Raw genomic sequence first — 18,226 nt, 5'->3', positions numbered from 1 at the left:
GTTGATGAATACTTCCGGGATTCTATTTTAATTTTTTTAGACGTCCCCGGCACTAGACGGGCCTCTGAGCCTAACGAAAAGGTAACAAAATGAACCACGATATGCTTATTATCATTTTTCTTTTCTATGTGCGATTTTTTTTACTGAGTATAATAACGAAAACATTTTGGCGAGAGCAACTTAATTCAAAAATCCTATTACTTAAGTAAAATAAACTCATTTTTCAAACAGGTGTTATTGAGAAAGGTTCATCAAGGCCATCTGCCTCATAAAAATATTAGATGTGTTAGCACACAAAAAAATTTATGAATTTCGCTTACTGGAATCATTGAGGTGCACTCATATCAAGAAGTATTAATCACCTCATCTCTAACGTGTCGTGGTGTAAGAACACCTTTTTGTAAAAATCATAATATACTCGTACCTATACTAATCTGTTTCAAGTTCAATTATGGATTTTCATCAAGTATCGGCCACATCAATCCAATATTTCAAGGTTCAAAAATTGTGCCTATGCTTTTGACGAAACCAGTTTCTTTCAAATGTTGTCAGAAATTAAATTCGCTACGACCCATCATTTTATGCTTTTTAGAATTATTCTGACGCTAGAACAACATATATTGCTGGATCTCTTTCAGCGTCATTCAAACAATTATCCTGGTTAGCATGAAAATACGATAAAACTGTTTCGTCATCCACAATATTTCTCTGTTTCCTGTTTCCTGACCTTTTTATTACGAAAGGAACCAGAATTTTCCATATCATTCATTGAAAGTGCCTTCTCTGTAATCAGTGAAGTGTCTCTTTTGCGATGGTGGAGGTCTAAGTTGCTCAGGAAATCTATCAATGAGGGATCTAATTGTTCATCAACAAAACTAGCCATGGATAAGAATGAGATTCAAGTAAAAGTATTTGGCGAACTCAGGCATCTTGTCGATGTCGAAACTTCAATAAACATTGACATCAAACGAGACTGAATGAAAATGAATTTTGTATATGTGAATTCCTGATGATGTTTATCACCATTTCCAATATTGAATTACATATTCGATATCATTAATCTTGAAAACGTCAAAATTAACTCAAAAAATATCTTATTTGGGACAACAGTTACAACTACGAAAGGAGAATAAGGATCGGTATCAAAACAAGTTGTGAAAACACATTCATTATTAAAAATACCGAGTTTAATTTAATGTGTCAAAACTAACAATACGAATAATAGCTTGCTGACTGAATTTTCATGACAATTTATATTGCTCTGAGGATTTCGAGGAATACTTCAAATTTTTTTCCCTAAATCAATAGCAGATGCAACAATGCTACAATCTAACATAAAGTTTAGTATAACAACAAAGCTTCTTTTTACGTTTTTTTTTAATTAACAATGGCTTACCAACAAAAAGTTCTAGAGGAAAACAAGGGACATGGTTCAAGAAAAAAATATCACCCTCTAGATTTCCTATCGAAATTGGCATGTCACATGATGTGGACTATCTATAATAATATTTATGCTAAATTTCAGTTGAATACCTTGTAAAGTGTTTTGCTTTAAATTTTTTTGGAATCACAAGGAAAAGTTTCCGCTGGTTTTTGAACGTTATTTCGTTTTGACTGAAAAAATAATTAATTTTTGCAATCTAGATTTGCATCCAACATTTTTACAGCTAAAAGTAATGTTCGATTTTTAATATGCTCCAATTGTATCTGAACTCATGAGATGAAATGCATTGACTAGATTATTATTATTCAGCCAAGTGTGAACAAGTAACTGTTCTCTTAATCACTACTCACCTAACTATATAATTTGCGGCAATTTTACGATTTTCCGTAGAGAGGATCCCATATCTTACATAATATATGTAGGTACCTTTATACATAGGATAAAATACCTACATATTCGTAGTATTCTTACTGCACTGAAACTGGTTTACGATTTCTTTTTTCAGTGTTACGATTTTTTTGAAATTTTATGCATGTTTTATTAAAATAAACGTTTTCAATGAACTTGTATATTGTACTTCCTATTGTGGTGGCACCTTGTAACAATTCAAAGATGGGGGTGGAGGAATTATTTAATTTTTTGTACCTTTCACTTTCATATTCCTCGTTACATATAGATACTTTTACTCATTAATTCAGACAATTACGAAAGAAAGATGTAGGTACATGACAGGAAAAAATCGCAAGCAGTAAACGGCGTATGCTATACAAGGTCATTCTTTTTAGACCCCACCCAAAATTATACGGAGAACTACAACAGATATTGTCATTAAATTTTAAATTCATTGTCAGTGTGCTATCCAAAATGACTGAAATATCCTCAAGTTTTTTACACTTGATTATAATGGAAATAGATATCGATTTAGTTTCTTCGAATGACATGTCCAATAAATTATTATAAGTAAAATCTTTGATATAATGGAAAATTTACGACATACAGACAAGAAACTTCTTCATTTATAATATTTTTGGATTCACCATAGAATTCTGATGTTATTTCGATTATATGATGTTACTGATATTCCGAAGTTCTACAGAGATATTTGGGCTTTTATAGATGAATATTCCCTATTCGGGATGATCATAGCTACAAGCTCACCAGTATTAGAAGGATGAAATTTTTATGAACTATTTTTGAAGTTATGTTTTACGTTTTTGACTATAATATTGATGACAAAATTCTACAGAGAATTCTCAAAAGATGCCTAGTTTTGATTCCAATTTTCATTGAGCTTCGTTACTTCAAATGGGATAAGGTTATGTGAAGCAATGCTGATTCGAGTTTAAAGAAGATGAAAACTCTTTGGGCATGTGGGATTTGGATTGGCGATTCCAAAGTTACCAAGAATATGGAACATATGAAAATAAAACCAGAAGACAATAGAAGATATCAAGACCATCCCTATTGTCATTTCATGTATAGGTATATACAGGCCTGATCAAGGGCGGTCCTAGACTGATTTTCTGGGGGGGAGGGGGGTGTAGTAATTGAAAGAACAATGGAAATTTCAAATTAAGACTTCAAATAACACCCTGTAGGTATCTTTAGTTAGCATTTGCAGTACCATATTTTTTTTCTTTAAATTGTAGAGTGCATCTTATTTTGGGTGAGACAGCCAGGGTTTCTCGCTTGTTATTTAAGATAGAGCCTTGCGGTTTTCACGTTTCTGTCCTACTTTTTTGTGAAATTCTGCGTAAAATCCAGTGGCGTACTCAATTTTTGTTTTCGGGGTATGGTTTTGAAGATACGACACAAACCTATATTTTTTCAATGGAACACCCTTTATTTCATTACTTCGTTGAATTCGTTATTTTTTTCCCTTCAAAATTATGTATAACATTATATAGGTAGGATGTTCAGAAATGCTAAAAAACACTAAAGCATCACATAATGATGATTTTTTGTTAGTGAGCCATGAATTTTCCAAGTTTCAATAACAGGATTATTACTTTTGATTATTAAGAGTAGTATTTCATGTATGACACAAACATCCTCGTTGTTATTATGGCTACTATACATTTGGAAGAATTGTTTAATCAAGTAGGCATTGAAGAGAAAAAAAACAAATCTGATCTAGCTGTCATCGCTATGAATTGTTATTGTGTTTAGACACAACAGTCCCGAAGAACTTCGTGCATCAACAGAGAAATTACAAAACACCAAAACAGCCCCTTTATAATACTAAATGCACTCAGGCATTGTATAAAGACCTATAAAGTATAAAGTCTTTATATCACGTATTGAAAAAGTTTGTCAATTAGGTATTAGGCAAAACGGACAGCAATTTGAACAGTCTATTAGTAAAATATTATGCAATGTTGAAAATTTGTATCAATACCAATGAATATTTTATTGGTATTTCTTCTCTATCTAATTTGTATTATGAATTTTTGTATTATTTATGTGCTGCTATTAAGTAGGTACTGTTACGAACTCAAATTTTATTTATATATTATTTTGTTAAAATCCATCAACACAATCGTAACTGATAAAAAGCAAATTATTTCAATTAGTCTGTTCAAGGAGTGACTTTTCTGAAAACTATTCTTGACTGACAACTCCCTATTATTTTTTTTATGTTTCCATGCCATCCAAAATTTCCTAGCATAGCATCTATGATGAATAAATTTCTTATAAATTAACTAAAATTTCTTCTAATTCCTAGTACTCATTGGAAAAACTAAACTAAACAATAATATATTGGGGAAACGCAAACCATAGCAGTACCTTCGTTTTGTTTTTCGTGTTAGTGATGGGTGTATTATCTTTGTTTGCCATCTAATTGATCCTTTTTCTCTAAAATCATCATTATGTGATGTTTTAGTGTTTTTCAGCATTTCTGAATTCAACGAAGTAATAAAGTAGGTACAGGGTGTCCCATTGAAAAAAATATTAGTTTGTGTCGTATCTTCAAAACCATACCCCAAAAAAGAAAATTGAGGACGACACTGTATTCTACGCAAAATTTTGTTATCAAACGTAGTTTTCAGCTCAGCATTATTTCTCAAAACTTCGGAGATAAAGGAGGGATATGAAAAGTATCAATTTCCAACATCGCCCTGTATCTCATAAACGGAAACAGTTATGCAAAATCTGAATAGGATAACTTGAGTTTCACAAAAAAGTTGAATAACAAGCGAGAAACCTGGCTGTCTTAGCCAAGATGAGGTGCACTGTAAAGGAATCTCTCCTTTTCATTTCATTATAATATTGTTTTTTCTTAGTTTTTTTATATGAAAAATTCAAGAAATCGTATTCGTTATGGGCTCTGGGGGGGGGGGTAATTACCCCCTTTACCCCCCACCCTCCGGTAGGACCGCCCATGGGCCTGATATCGAAGAAACTACCCTGCAGAAAATTTTTAAGGATACTTCAATCTTTTTGAATATGTATCACATTAAGATCTGGAAGATACTTGTGTAAGTAAAAATCCGTCCAAATTATTCACGAATTTTTTCACAATGGGCATCACAATCTTCTTGTTCAAACATTCCAACAATCTTCGTAAAAATGGGACGAAATGGAAAAACATCATAGCACTTTTTCAACATAGCTAACATAAGCACGTTCAAGAAACTGGCTCGATTTTCTACATTTTTTTTCACCCTAAATAGCACAATACAACAATTATTATTCTCTCAGAAGTGACCTGATGCATCTAATCCGACGAACTTGGTAGTTCTACCATTCATTGTACAGCCATATATTTATGTTTTGTTTCGTTTTTGCGATGCCGAAGTCACCTTCCACAGTCCCGAACTTGAAATTCAATGAAAATTTGTCGAACTTCTAGGGGTTGTATCTCAGCCATCTTGGATATTTTATACAGACAATTTTTGATTGAACGACTTATTTTGATGAGTTCTACCTTCTGTCAAAAAAGCCTCACCTTTGAAAACACCCTGTATCTTATTTGGATCTGCGATGATTTTTTTGGGAGAAATAAAAGCATTTAGGATTGGTAAGTAGCAATGAAAAATAAATTCAGAAAAGTAAAAATATCAGCTATCATGACGTAGGAAGTGTAAATATTTCTATGAATCAATTAAACCGTCCGTAGAGCATGAAACTCATCAACCAGCTTATACCAAATAATTCAGTAGTTAATATATTTCGACTCAATTTTCTGGTGTTAAATTCCGAATTCGTTTTCCTGTTCGATGGCATAGATAAAATGTTATTACTACGCTTTCCTGAATCTTTTTCTCGATTTCTTTGTTTTCGGAATCTTTCAATTAGCAGAAAAATGCATATCTTCCTCATCAAACTTTCATCTTTCGCAATTCGGACGTCACATTTCTATTTGCATCGATGAATTTCCTCCGATAAGTAAAGCGTTCATCAAGCATTATCAACCGCACGAGTCCCAGCAAATAGATATGTATAAAATGAATTGATTCGGTATAAAAAAATCAAAATTTTTATTCAGTGTATTTCTTTCATTCTTATTAAGAATCTCTTTTGAATCAATTGGATTCCAGGGCCAGAGTGATCGTTGATGAGTTGATGACAATTTTCTGTATTATTATATTATAAACAATTTACTATATTTCTGTTTCAAATGCCTTTGAAGGGCCAAAAAACTCATTACCTGCCAACGAACAAGAATTTACGATTGAGTATTAATTTGAAAATTCGAATACTATAGAATCTTCTGAGAGTGCTTTATTATTTTTTCTAATGTAAGATTGTTACTTGCACTGAGTAACACTGGAGTCAAGATATGAAATTGAGTATTCATATCTGAAATATCAAGTATCATCTTTAGTGAAGAAGTGTTAGTAATGAGTGGAAGACAAAGTGGAAATATTTTCAATATTTTTGTTAACGAAATAATGGACAATTAACTAATAATAAAGTTTTCTTTGAAGCAGTTCGTAGAAATTATTCTCTTTCACTCTTTCGAGATTAGTATATAACGGAAATTTTCATTCTTCATTACAGCTATTAAAATTTTTATTTTATCCTTGAATACCTACATATGGTACTTAAAAGGATGCAATAAATTATGAAAGAATAGATTGATATTCATTCAACATTTGGATACATAGTAGTACAAAGTTGATCGCGTTGCTATTCCACATACAAAGATAATTCAACAATGAGTTATTTTTAGAGTTTATATATTTCGAAGCTTTCAATTTTTCCGGTAATACGAGTATACAGAATTATTCTGTGCTGCTCCTTAGTATAGGGTTTCGAATCCTGAAATCCTTTCAAATTTAGCCCTGTATTTTGCAGGCGAATATTGTATCGATGTGGCCGATACTTGATGAAAATCTATAATCGAGTCTATACAGTATACGAGGATATATTGAAAATTTCTTAGCCCACTATAGGTCCAAACAAAATGTCAATGTCAGAATATTTTATTACTCAACATATTCTCTTCATAATTGGAAACATTTATTACAGCGAACCTACAACGTCTCTAGACATTTCAAAAAAAATGTTTCTTCTTGCTCTGCAAACCAGACCTCCACAGCTTTTATAACCTCCTCGTTGGAAGAAAATTTACGACCTTTTAAACTTTTTTTCAGTTGAGGAACGAGATGATAGTCGAATGGAGCAAAATCTGGTGAATAAGGGGGGTGTTCCATTAATTCAAAACCTAAATCACGAATATTTTGCATGGCAACATGAGATTTGTGTGCAGGGGCGTTGTCCTGCAAAAACAAAACACCTTTGGATAGCTTTCCGCGTCTTTTCTCTTCAAATTTCTCCCGTAGAGTGTAGGGTGATCAGTAATGTCGAATAGCAATCTCCGGTTATTGTTCTACCCTTATCCAAAAAATCAATCATGATTACCCCATGGCAATCCCAAAAAACTAAAGCAAGAACTTTTCCAGCAGATTTTTGGACACGAAACTTCTTAGGTCTTGGAGAACCAGAGTGTCGCCATTCCATAGATTGTTGCTTTGTTTCTGGATCGTAGAAATGTACCCAAGTTTCATCCATAGTAACAATTCGGTTTAACACATCGTTTTCAAATCGAGCACAGATCGAACGTGATGCTTCTACCCTTGCACGCTTTTGGTCAACTTTCAAACATTTGGGGATCCATTTTGCAGAAATTTTTCTCAGGTCCAAATTGACGTGAACTATATGATGAACGCATTCGTATAAAATATTCAGTGCTTCAGATATCCGTTTTAGCCCAATAAATAAAATCATGTCATGAACTGCATCGATATTTTCGGGGACTGACACAGAAACTGGCCTTCCCAATTGGTCATCATCTTCAATGAAAAATTTACCTCTTTTGAAGCTTGCAGTCCAATTTTTCACGGTAGCATACGAAGGACATTGATCACCAAGGGTATTGAGGATATCTTCGTAAATCTGCTTACCTCTAAACCCTTTTAAATACAGGTACTTGATGATGGCTCGATACTCCAATTCTTCGATTTTCACAATTTCGGTGGACATCTTCTTTGTTTTAATTTATTGCGTACTTAACTCTGATTTACTTTTTTGACCAAAACTTCACACTGATACTTCTAATGAGTTATAGTTCGTTGCTATGGTAATGCAATATTTTTTTTAAGCTAACTGGTCTAGGCTAACTAGATATCAATACATCCTGGTAAATACGAAATAAATTTCAAGTAATGAAGTGAATTTTAGCACTTTTGTGATTAAGGAAAAAGCTAAAGATAAATTCCTATTGCATGGAGTAATAGTTACAAAAATGCTGAAAATTACTTCATTACTTCAAATAAACTAAAAAATATTGATTTCACAGCTGTTGAATTCAATAATGGAAGAAAACGATACAAAATAACAATTTCAAAATATCGCTTGTTTAAGTTAGTTTTACAAAAGACGTTAGAAGTGGCTACCACGAGTTCTAATACACTCTGTAATAAATGATTTCTTTATTTTGCTTGCATGTCAAGAATTTCCAAATGGGTATCATTTTATAGAATTGAATTCCACAAAAGGTGTTCAAAGTAGCCATCATAGCTCTAATAAATGCTCTACACCTTCTGATGAATGATTGCTTTATTCTGCTTGCATTTCTCATTTGAGTTGCTAAAAATTTCAAAAACAAGGTTTACATTGAACTACATAAGGTCTCGACTGATAGTAATAGGAATTTATTTTGCATTAAAACCTGAGAATACAGAGAGTTATACCATTTCGAATCACAATGAAACAGGCATGTTTTTTGATTTTGGATCTCAGGTAACCATATTATATTTCACACCACGCTAGGTTAAACTTGTGAAAAAATAAGCAAAACAGAAAATTTTATTAAGATCTTCGATAGCGCATCTATACAGGAATACTATCCAAAGAGCAGATTGCGAAAATTCCTTCATTTGGAGTCTTGTCACATAAAAGAGTGGCAAAGGGTGTATTATTTTTCTTTTAATTTTCGAGAATGTCGAATAACTTTTACCAAACATAAAATATAATTTTCAAAACCGCCCTAACGTGATCTACCCGCAGGCACCATATTAGCCATTCATTAAAGCCACACCCTGTATACAGGGTGAGTCAAAAATGTCAAAAATTCAATATCCTCTTAATGTCTTGAAGACTTAATGACTTAATCAATTGATTAAATGAATAGATATCTGAATGTATTATTGAAAAAACTTCAGAATTCTATAAAAACGGAAAAGTGTGTTTCGAATCACTGGTAATAATGAAAAAATCACCCAAAATGGCGTGATAAGCAAGAAAATGTATTTCATTTGATCCTGCAGAGAAATCGATCTTTTTTCATTCACGAAGAAAGCTTATTCAAATGGACACCTACTAAGAATGGATCAACGGTTTCGCATGCTACACAGTGACACGAAAAAGTCGCTTTTCCCCTTTTTTTCTCGGAAAATGGAAAACGACGGACCGTCCAAGATTCAGATATCTGCAAGGAGGGAGAAGTGGATCAAATATAAAAGATTTAATTATTCCGATTATTTTAATCGGTAATCAGCACACGAGCGATAAAGAAGACTTAAAATCTGATAGTTGTTAATTATACCTAGGTACGCGTACATCTTCGAGTAACGGTGTTAAAATCAGTGAATGGGTGCATTTAATTTAGCAAAAAGAACGACCCAGGCTGTTATTTAGTATAGTTGTTTTTCCGCAGCCATTTGATATTGTGGAGATCTCTGGGCAAGATCCAGATTGTGATTTAGATTATTGTGTTTAGTGTTGTGAATAAGTTTTACTTTTGAAAAACTCAATAAAGGTAATTTAATTGATATAATCATTATCAACAACCCTTTATTTTGAATTTATTCAGATATCTGTCAATTCAAATATATCAGAGGTCAGAGGCTAAAAAGTAACACCCAAAATTCATAGACTGGGTATTTACCATTTTGTAGAAAAATAATAATCGAAGAAGTCAATTTTTATTTTAAATTACGCAACTATTTGTTGCAGATTGTCATGTATCCTATACAAGGGCTGAAGGGTTTTTTATAAGTATTATACAGCCCGCACCTGCTTAATGAAATATAATCTTTTTCTTAAATATTCAGGTATTCACTTTGTTTGAGAAGGAAATGTTGAGGTTACTGAGGTTAACTGAGATGATTTTCATGTTGATAAAGAACGTATCAGTTACATGTTCAATCCATTTTGTACTCGTTATTTCTATTTTTCATTTCTGATAGATTATTCATAAATTACCTACTATCGAATATAGTTTGTTCTCGAAAACTTTCCAAAAACATCAAACACTATTAAACTGAATGTCATCGACCCCAAAATACATGAGAAAATTATAATTTTAATTTGTACGGTTGAACCATTTCATCCTTATACTAATAGGAGGGTTGATAAAAAAACCATAGATGACAAAATCTCCCAAGGCAAAAAAAGATCTTTTTATTTCAGGGAGAAAAATTTATGGTTCCCATGTATATAACTCCAATTAACCGCTTCTCCCCGTAAGGGATGCATGACCCATAAATTATTTATAGAAAAAGCAATCCAAAATAAAAATTGACCTGTTTGAGCATTTTTCTAGAAAATATTAAAAACTGAAGATATTAATTTTGTGCTTTGATTTTTACCAGTCTGTATAAAATTGCGAAAAGGTTAATTATTGGAAATAATTAACCAATATGAATTTTTATTTCATTATTATGTGAAAAAAAATGTGTAAGAAACTTAGTAAAATTCGTTATAGAAGAGAATGACTTGAATTGTCTAAAGAACACAGTTTTTAAAGAATTTTCCAATAGTACCATATACATAACGACTGCGATCACAATTTTTGAGCTTTTTGGATCACCCTGTATGTGCGTGAAATTCTCATAATGGATAGTACTAATTTCCTGTGTGAATTAGAAATCTATAATTCAAGGCATTTTGGATTTTAGGTGAATGGTTGAATGGACAATTGTTTTTGACGATGGAAAATTTTTGAAATTGAATGAAATGAAAAAATTAAAAGTCGATTATTTGAAATGAAAATATTCTCCCAAATAAACAATCCTCATTCATTGTGTTCATAATTTGAAAATGAAACCCTATGAAACACACATTTCATATTATTTTAAATATATTATTTCTATTTGAATCTATTTTAAATAATATTTTCAAGGTTATGATGTTTCTTTTATAAATATGTAGTTTCAGTGACAACTTATTATTAATTTTGAATATTCATTTTAAAAACTTTCAAATTATGGAAATATAAAACAAATAACAAAATTCCAGGATATAGGAGGAAAATTTTCTCAAATTCATAAGCGATTTATGATTTCATTATCACGATTATACGAATAAACTGTAGGTACTGTTCAGATATTGATATTATTGACTGAAATAGGAAGGGAAGCTCGCGCGGCAGACTTCAGATTTCTTTTTTTTTTTCAGAAAAATGTGTGACGACGACATTGCAGCTTTGGTCGTTGACAATGGTTCCGGAATGTGCAAAGCTGGTTTTGCGGGGGATGATGCTCCTAGGGCTGTTTTCCCGAGTGTCGTTGGACGTCCTAGATATCAGGTTGGTGAATGAACTGGTAGCGAAATATCGATATAACAGTATTTATATTTTATGTTTTCTAAGCCATAAATAATAATACTTACTTCCAAAAAATTTTAGAATGTCCCAGAATGAATGTATAAGCAGTGCTATTGGGCATTCTAACTGATATACAAAAATAGTTATTTATGTACCAAGGAAGAAAAACTGTGTATTATACATATACGGTGAGTCTTTGACTCGTATAAATATTTTAACAGTAGATTCTTGAGGCTCTGATAAAAAAATATACCCATTTTAATTTTTCATAATAAGCTGTGCCACCTCTGGAAAAATAAAATTACCTTCAGAATAACTGGCTAAATCTGTGACACTACACATTTGTGGATCATTTAAACAGAGTTATATTCAGCCGAAGTACCCAATTTTTCAAATTTTACAGGTACATTTTAATTTTTGAACATCAAATTACTTTAAAACGGCGCATTATACGAGAAAATATGAAGAATACTTTTATTTTACAAAACGTTCAAAGAGTCATCTGATAGCGTCCATATTAGTTTGAGTTGGGATCTTTGAATTTTTGGTATTTTTATGGTACGAAATGGTCATAATGAGAAAACTGGAATATGTGGGTGATATCTTGTGTACGGAAAATATTCATCAAATAAATGATAAACTATATTCCGAAATTCATTCAATTCATTTCATTCGATCAAATTTTTTGTGAGAGAACTAAAAATAACATCATTTCATAATTTTTCAACAGTCTGTATTTTTCAAACAGAGCCGATTCGGAATATTTGTACGAGTCAAAGACTCACCATCTATATCGAAAACCATTAGAGCAGGAGCCCTCAATGCTATTAGGACGTTGTGTTCGAAAAGATTAATCGAATAAATGAAAAACTATAATTCGAAATTTATTTAATTCGTTAAACCGTTTGTGAGATAGAACTAAAAATGCCTGTATCTTTCAAACGAAGCCGATTCGGAAAAATGGCAAAGGAATAAAGTGTTCCATTTGACATTTTGAATCTACTGTCAAAATATTTGTACGAGTCAAAGCCTCACCCTGTATTGTCTAGCCACTCTAGACTGCAAAGTGATAGCCAAGGCAATAGATATTTTTTTGCCGAGGTGCATTTCACATTTTTTCGTCAACCTTTACATACCCAAAGATTATAGAGTTAGTTAACTCTATATTCTTTGTACATACCTTTATGTTATGAAAGTAAAGTAAGTACTCACCAGTTTGCTGGCCTCGGCTACGTCGCCGTAGTTGCCAATTCCTTCAGCTTAGAAGTAGTGTATTACTGATATGCCTATAGCTATTACTATCCATTCTTGAATATTATGAACACTAATATTGAAACTTCTTTCTTAATTCAATCGTGAATCTAACGGAATTCGCGTAAAAAATAAATTTGATAACAGCAAATGGCAGTTATTATCGCAGGCAATTATGTTTTCATATGACTCTCTCGTACCGTCCATCATAGTGACGACACCGTAAGAAAAGAGTTTGCGAACGAAAAGTGTCTAAAGACTTTTCATTCGGAAATTACTACGTAATACAATGTCATTTTTTGTTAACGTCGACAAAAAAATATTTTTCTTTCAAGAATCAATTTTTTTTCTGAGAAACAATATTCTTTTTGGAATATAGGCTCACCAAGAGATGTTGCAAATCGAAAGAGTAGCTATTTTGTTAGTTTTTTTGATAAACATCTCAACCTCAATAATTTTCATCATTCTTTTTGTTAAAGTTCCGTTTTGGAAAAAATGTACGAAATGTATTAGGTACATGAGAAAATATACCATAAAATCCTTCAGACAACAAGCAGGGTAAAAAATTGATTAATAAAGAAAAAAAGGTTTTAATACTTATCGTTTAATCATTTTTTTTAGGGTGTCATGGTAGGAATGGGCCAAAAAGATTCTTACGTGGGCGATGAGGCCCAGACAAAAAGAGGAGTTCTGACCGTCAAATATCCGATCGAGCACGGTATCGTGAACAACTGGGACGAAATGGAAAAAATCTGGCACCACACCTTCTACAACGAACTGAGGATATCACCAGAGGAACATCCCATCCTTCTCACTGAGGCTCCATTGAACCCGAAAATCAACCGTGAAAAAATGACTCAAATCATGTTCGAAACATTCGGATGTCCGGCGATGTATGTTGCTATACAGGCTGTTCTCTCGCTCTATGCTAGCGGTAGGACCACTGGAATAGTGATGGATTCTGGTGACGGTGTGTCCCATACTGTGCCAATTTATGAAGGTGAATCTCTCTAATTAACAGGCTACGTTTCAGCTATGGAATTATATTTAATTTCACTAGTAAATGTTGAAAATTACGCATTCTTATTAGATGTTGGTTATTATGAAATAGACTTATCATTACTATATACAGCGTGCCAAAAAAGTAACGTAACTCGTCAATAAATCTTGAGCGAAGAATTATTAAGGAAAATCCTGGTACCCGTCGTTTTTCAATTTTAAAAGCAATTTATCGGAACCATGGATTTTTTTATTTCAAGGTCAATTCTAAATCATTGGTTTGCAGATCATGGCAGGCTAATGAGAATGCACATTTTTTATGCAAAGGCCACTGTTAGCCACTGCCGATGGTATGGAATGCTATTAGCTATGTGAAGCTGGCACCCCCGAATGCCAATTTTGGAATAAAAATTTCAGGGTCGTTTGTCCATCGTAGGTCCATTCTTGTCCCTTTTTTTTCTCATTTGTCTAGGCATCGTTTGAGAGATATGGAAAAATAAGTTTTTTCGGTGCATTTTCTGAGCAGCTCAGCCAAATTGCGAAAACGATGGTAAATATCGTTTGTCCAACGTTAGTCCACATATTCTGAAAGAACAACTCTTCTAATAATAAATCTGACAATTTCATCCATCTCGGCGCAACACCTCGGTCTTGAAGAATTCTTAACTGAGCACAGCTTTTTCAGGATTTTTCGAAAGTCAGCTTTCGAGTGTTTTATCTCTGAATAAAAGTAACCGTAGATGGAAATGTGATACATATCCTGAAAGAGATCCTCCTTTAGTAATAAATCTGAGAATTTCATCTATCTCGGCGCAACCGTTCGGTCTTGAAGAATTCTTAACTGAACCCAGCTTTTTCAGGATTTTTCGAAGATCAGCTTTCGAGTCTTTTATCTCTCAATGAAAGTAACCGTAGATAAAAATGTGATACATATTCTGAAAGGGCAACTCTTCTAGTAATAAATCTGGGAATTTCATCCATCTCGGCGCAACCGTTCGGTCTTGACGAATTTTTAACTGAACCTTCGTCGTTCATCTCTATAAATAAAAGTAACCGTAGATGGAAATGTGATACATATTCTGAAGGAACAATCTTTTAGGGTTACATGTTTTATCCTCTAAAAGCTCGCTTCGCGACATAATATGATCAACTTGTCGCATCAGAATATAATGAAAATTTTTTTTAGTAAATCTCATGGACCAATTAAAATTTTGATTGGACAAACGTGTATCCGCTATGGATCAACGATTCATTCGGTGGAAAATATTCTTTAGCATTTTAGGAATGGTCAACGAAGAATTTTGATTAATCAATTTTTCATCCCGTAGTCTGGGAGTCTGGATGAAAATGAAAATAATTTCCTGATGTACAAAAATGAAATAGCGAAAGTCAAATGAACCTGAATATTTGGTTTAAGATTTTGTGTTAGTGGTGTAACTTAACACTTCCTAAAAAATTTTTACGATTGATTTCTATGGTTTTGTGGGTGGACAAATAACAAAATTGGATGGACAAAAGTGGACAAACGTTGGACAAACGATATTTACCATCGTTTTCGTAATTTGGGTGACCTGCTCAGAATATGCACCGAAAAAACTTATTTTTCCATATCTCCCAAACGGTGCCTGGACAAATGAAAAAAAGGGGGACAAACATGGACCTACGATGGACAAACGATCCTGAAATTTAGGTTTAAAAATTTTCATTTTAGGGCGCCGAAAGTTGGCAAGGTATTTATCAAAGGCAACACGACCACCGTGCGTTTCATGCAGGGGGATGTTCTACCTTTTATTCGGATGCTGTCCAACCTACGTACTTTCCAACAATATGATGCACTGCCACATGTAGCCAGACTTACGTTGGCGGATATCATGCTGACAACAATTTTTTTTTCCTCTTCTCACTCCCATAAATTATATCTGCCCATTTTCACTTCTGGCTTTTAAGAAAAAAATTAAAAATTGCTTCACAGTTGGCACTTTTAGTTGTATGTATCTAAACAGAGGAGCTGCTCAGAAAAAAATTTATTTGAAAGACACACATTCTTCTTTTCAAGAAAATTTTTTCGTAACTACTTATTCATTTTCACCATGTGTATTTCTACTGCATCTTTTTTTTCAGGGTATGCTGTGCCCCACGCCATACTCAGGATGGACCTTGCTGGAAGAGATCTCACCGACTATCTGATGAAGATCCTCACAGAACGCGGATACAGCTTCACCACTACCGCAGAAAGAGAGATAATCCGGGACCTGAAAGAGAAAATATGCTTCGTTGCCCTGGACTTCGAGCGAGACCTTGACAGGGCATCGAACACAACTTGCTTCGAAAAGGCCTACGAGCTGCCGGATGGCCAAATTATCACCCTCGGTAGCGAACGGTTCCGATGTCCAGAAGCGATGTTCCAACCTTCTTTCCTCGGAATGGAAACTCCGGGTATCCACGAGACGACCTACAACTCAATAATGCGAGGAGACATGGACATCAGGAAGGATCTGTACGCCAACATTGTACTATCTGGAGGAAGTACGATGTTTCCAGGGATAGCCGATCGTATCCAGAAGGAAATCGCGGCCCTGGCTCCGGCGTCCATGAAGATCAAGATCATAGCTCCGCCTGAAAGGAAGTATTCGGTGTGGATAGGAGGTAGCATTCTGGCTAGCTTGACCACCTTCCAGCAAATGTGGATATCAAAGCAGGAATATGAGGAGTCTGGACCAGTGATCGTACATAGAAAATGCTTCTAAACCTTTTCGTTTGCTCAGATTTATCTCGAATATTTATTAAAGTATGTGGATATTTTTTTGTATTGGTTTTTAAATTATGAATATATTTTACTTATTTTTCGTTAAATTTTTTGTTAATTATGCAAATCTTCGTGTGAAATACCTATTCCATCAATCAATATTATACTGATAAATTCATCGATGATAATAATAGATTTGTTTTCGTCAAATCTTGGGAAGGCCACAGTTCTGTGAGCACTTTTTCGAGATATCTGCCTTATCTTTTAAAGATAGGGAATTGCGGTTTTCGCGATAGTGTGCTACTTTTTCTTCTAATTAAAAAAGGAACAGGTAGAATTAATAGCTGTTTTAGTTCATGAGTTACAGTATCGAATCGAAAACTATCTGGGGCATCTCAGTTATCTTTGAAGAAGTTAAAACTTGATACAAGTTTTGTAGTAGAATCCATTGACCTAGTCAGTTTTTTCCTAACATAGATATTTTGTTTTTTTTTTTGTTATGAAGCGAATCTAGGTTTTTCCAAATAAGACACCCTGTCTATTATTTTCTATATCCATTAGCCATGAAGTGGGCTTTTCAAAAATATATAGGTAATTGTATTCAAATATTTTCAAAAACAAGCTCAGAATTCAAGATTTTCTGAAATTTTCTATAGCCTAAATATAAAATATACGAGAATATGTTGAAAAATGTTTAGCCTACTATAGAACCAAAGAAATTTCAATGTCAAAATATTTTATTACTCAGCATATTCTCCTCTTGATACATTTATTACAGCGAACCTGCAACGTCTCTAGCTAGACGTTTCAAAAAAAATGTTTCTTCTGGCTCTGCAAACCAAACCTCCACAGCTTTTATTACCTCCTCGTTGGAAGAAAATTTACGATCTTTTAAACTTTTTTTCAGTTGAGGAAAGAGATGATGATCGGATGGAGCTGAATCTGGTGAATAAGGGTGGTGTTCTAGTAATTCAAACCCTAAATCACGAATTTTTTGCATAGCAACATGAGATTTGTGTGCAAGGGCGTTGTCCTGCAAAAACAAACCACCTTTGGATAGCTTTCCTCGTCTTTTCTCTTCAATTTTTTCCCGTAGAGTGGTCAGTAATGTCGGATAGTAATCTCCGGTTATTGTTCTACCCTTATCCAAAAAATCAGTCATGATTACTCCATGGCAATCCCATACAAAACTGGAGCAAGAACTTTTCCAGCATATTTCGGGACACGAAACTTCTTAGGTCTTGGAGATTGGAGAACCAGAGTGTCGCCATTCCATCGATTGTTGCTTTGTTTCTGGATCGTAGAAATGTATTCAAGTCTCATCAATAGTAAAATAGTAACAATTCGGTGTAAGAAGTCTACATCGTTTTCAAATCAAGCACAGATCGAATGCGATGCTTCTACCCTTGCACGCTTTTGTTCAACATTCAAACATTTGGGGATCCATTTTGCAGCAATTTGTCCAAATTGACGTGAACTATGTTTATGATGAACGCGTTCGTATGAAATATTTAGTGCTTCAAATATCCGTTTTAAGGTAAGCGCACATACATCGGCATCGGACGGACGGCATGGAAGGAACGGCACGGCAGCGGCGGAATTTTTATGAAGGTGTCGCACATATAACATCGGAATCGCCGGAGGAATAGATTAGTTGCGAATATGTCTTCAAGCGGTGAGGAACTAGCTTTTGTTCTGGAGGAAGAAGAGTTTCAAAAGCGAAGGAAGCGAA

At 33.7% G+C, this 18,226-nt stretch overlaps 1 protein-coding gene across 2 annotated transcripts; it reads left to right on the top strand.

Moving 5' to 3' along the window:
• Positions 1–778: 778 nt before the first annotated feature.
• On the top strand, positions 779–16,637 carry LOC123312400 (actin, cytoplasmic-like). Of its 2 annotated transcripts, none has more exons than XM_044896795.1 (4): positions 779–902; positions 11,351–11,480; positions 13,371–13,749; positions 15,870–16,637. In XM_044896795.1, exons 1-4 carry the CDS (start codon positions 892–894, stop codon positions 16,493–16,495), a joined length of 1,146 nt encoding a protein of 381 aa, XP_044752730.1. In that variant the 5' UTR covers positions 779–891; the 3' UTR covers positions 16,496–16,637. The 2 variants fall into 2 exon arrangements, with proteins under 2 accessions (XP_044752730.1, XP_044752731.1); XM_044896796.1 differs by lacking the exon at positions 779–902 and adding an exon at positions 9,145–9,710 and having other exon boundaries at positions 15,870–16,636.
• Positions 16,638–18,226: the final 1,589 nt, after the last annotated feature.

Source organism: Coccinella septempunctata, chromosome 4 (assembly GCF_907165205.1).
Source record: "Coccinella septempunctata chromosome 4, icCocSept1.1, whole genome shotgun sequence".
Lineage (NCBI taxonomy): Eukaryota > Metazoa > Arthropoda > Insecta > Coleoptera > Coccinellidae > Coccinella > Coccinella septempunctata.
Note: the sequence above shows the minus strand (reverse complement) of the source record. Positions and strands in the feature narration are given on the sequence as shown.

Coding starts and splice junctions, on each gene's coding strand:
- LOC123312400 (XM_044896795.1), top strand. Junction 11,481..13,370: donor TTGGACGTCCTAGATATCAG/GTTGGTGAATGA, acceptor CATTTTTTTTAG/GGTGTCATGGTAGGAATGGG. Junction 13,750..15,869: donor TACTGTGCCAATTTATGAAG/GTGAATCTCTCT, acceptor CTTTTTTTTCAG/GGTATGCTGTGCCCCACGCC.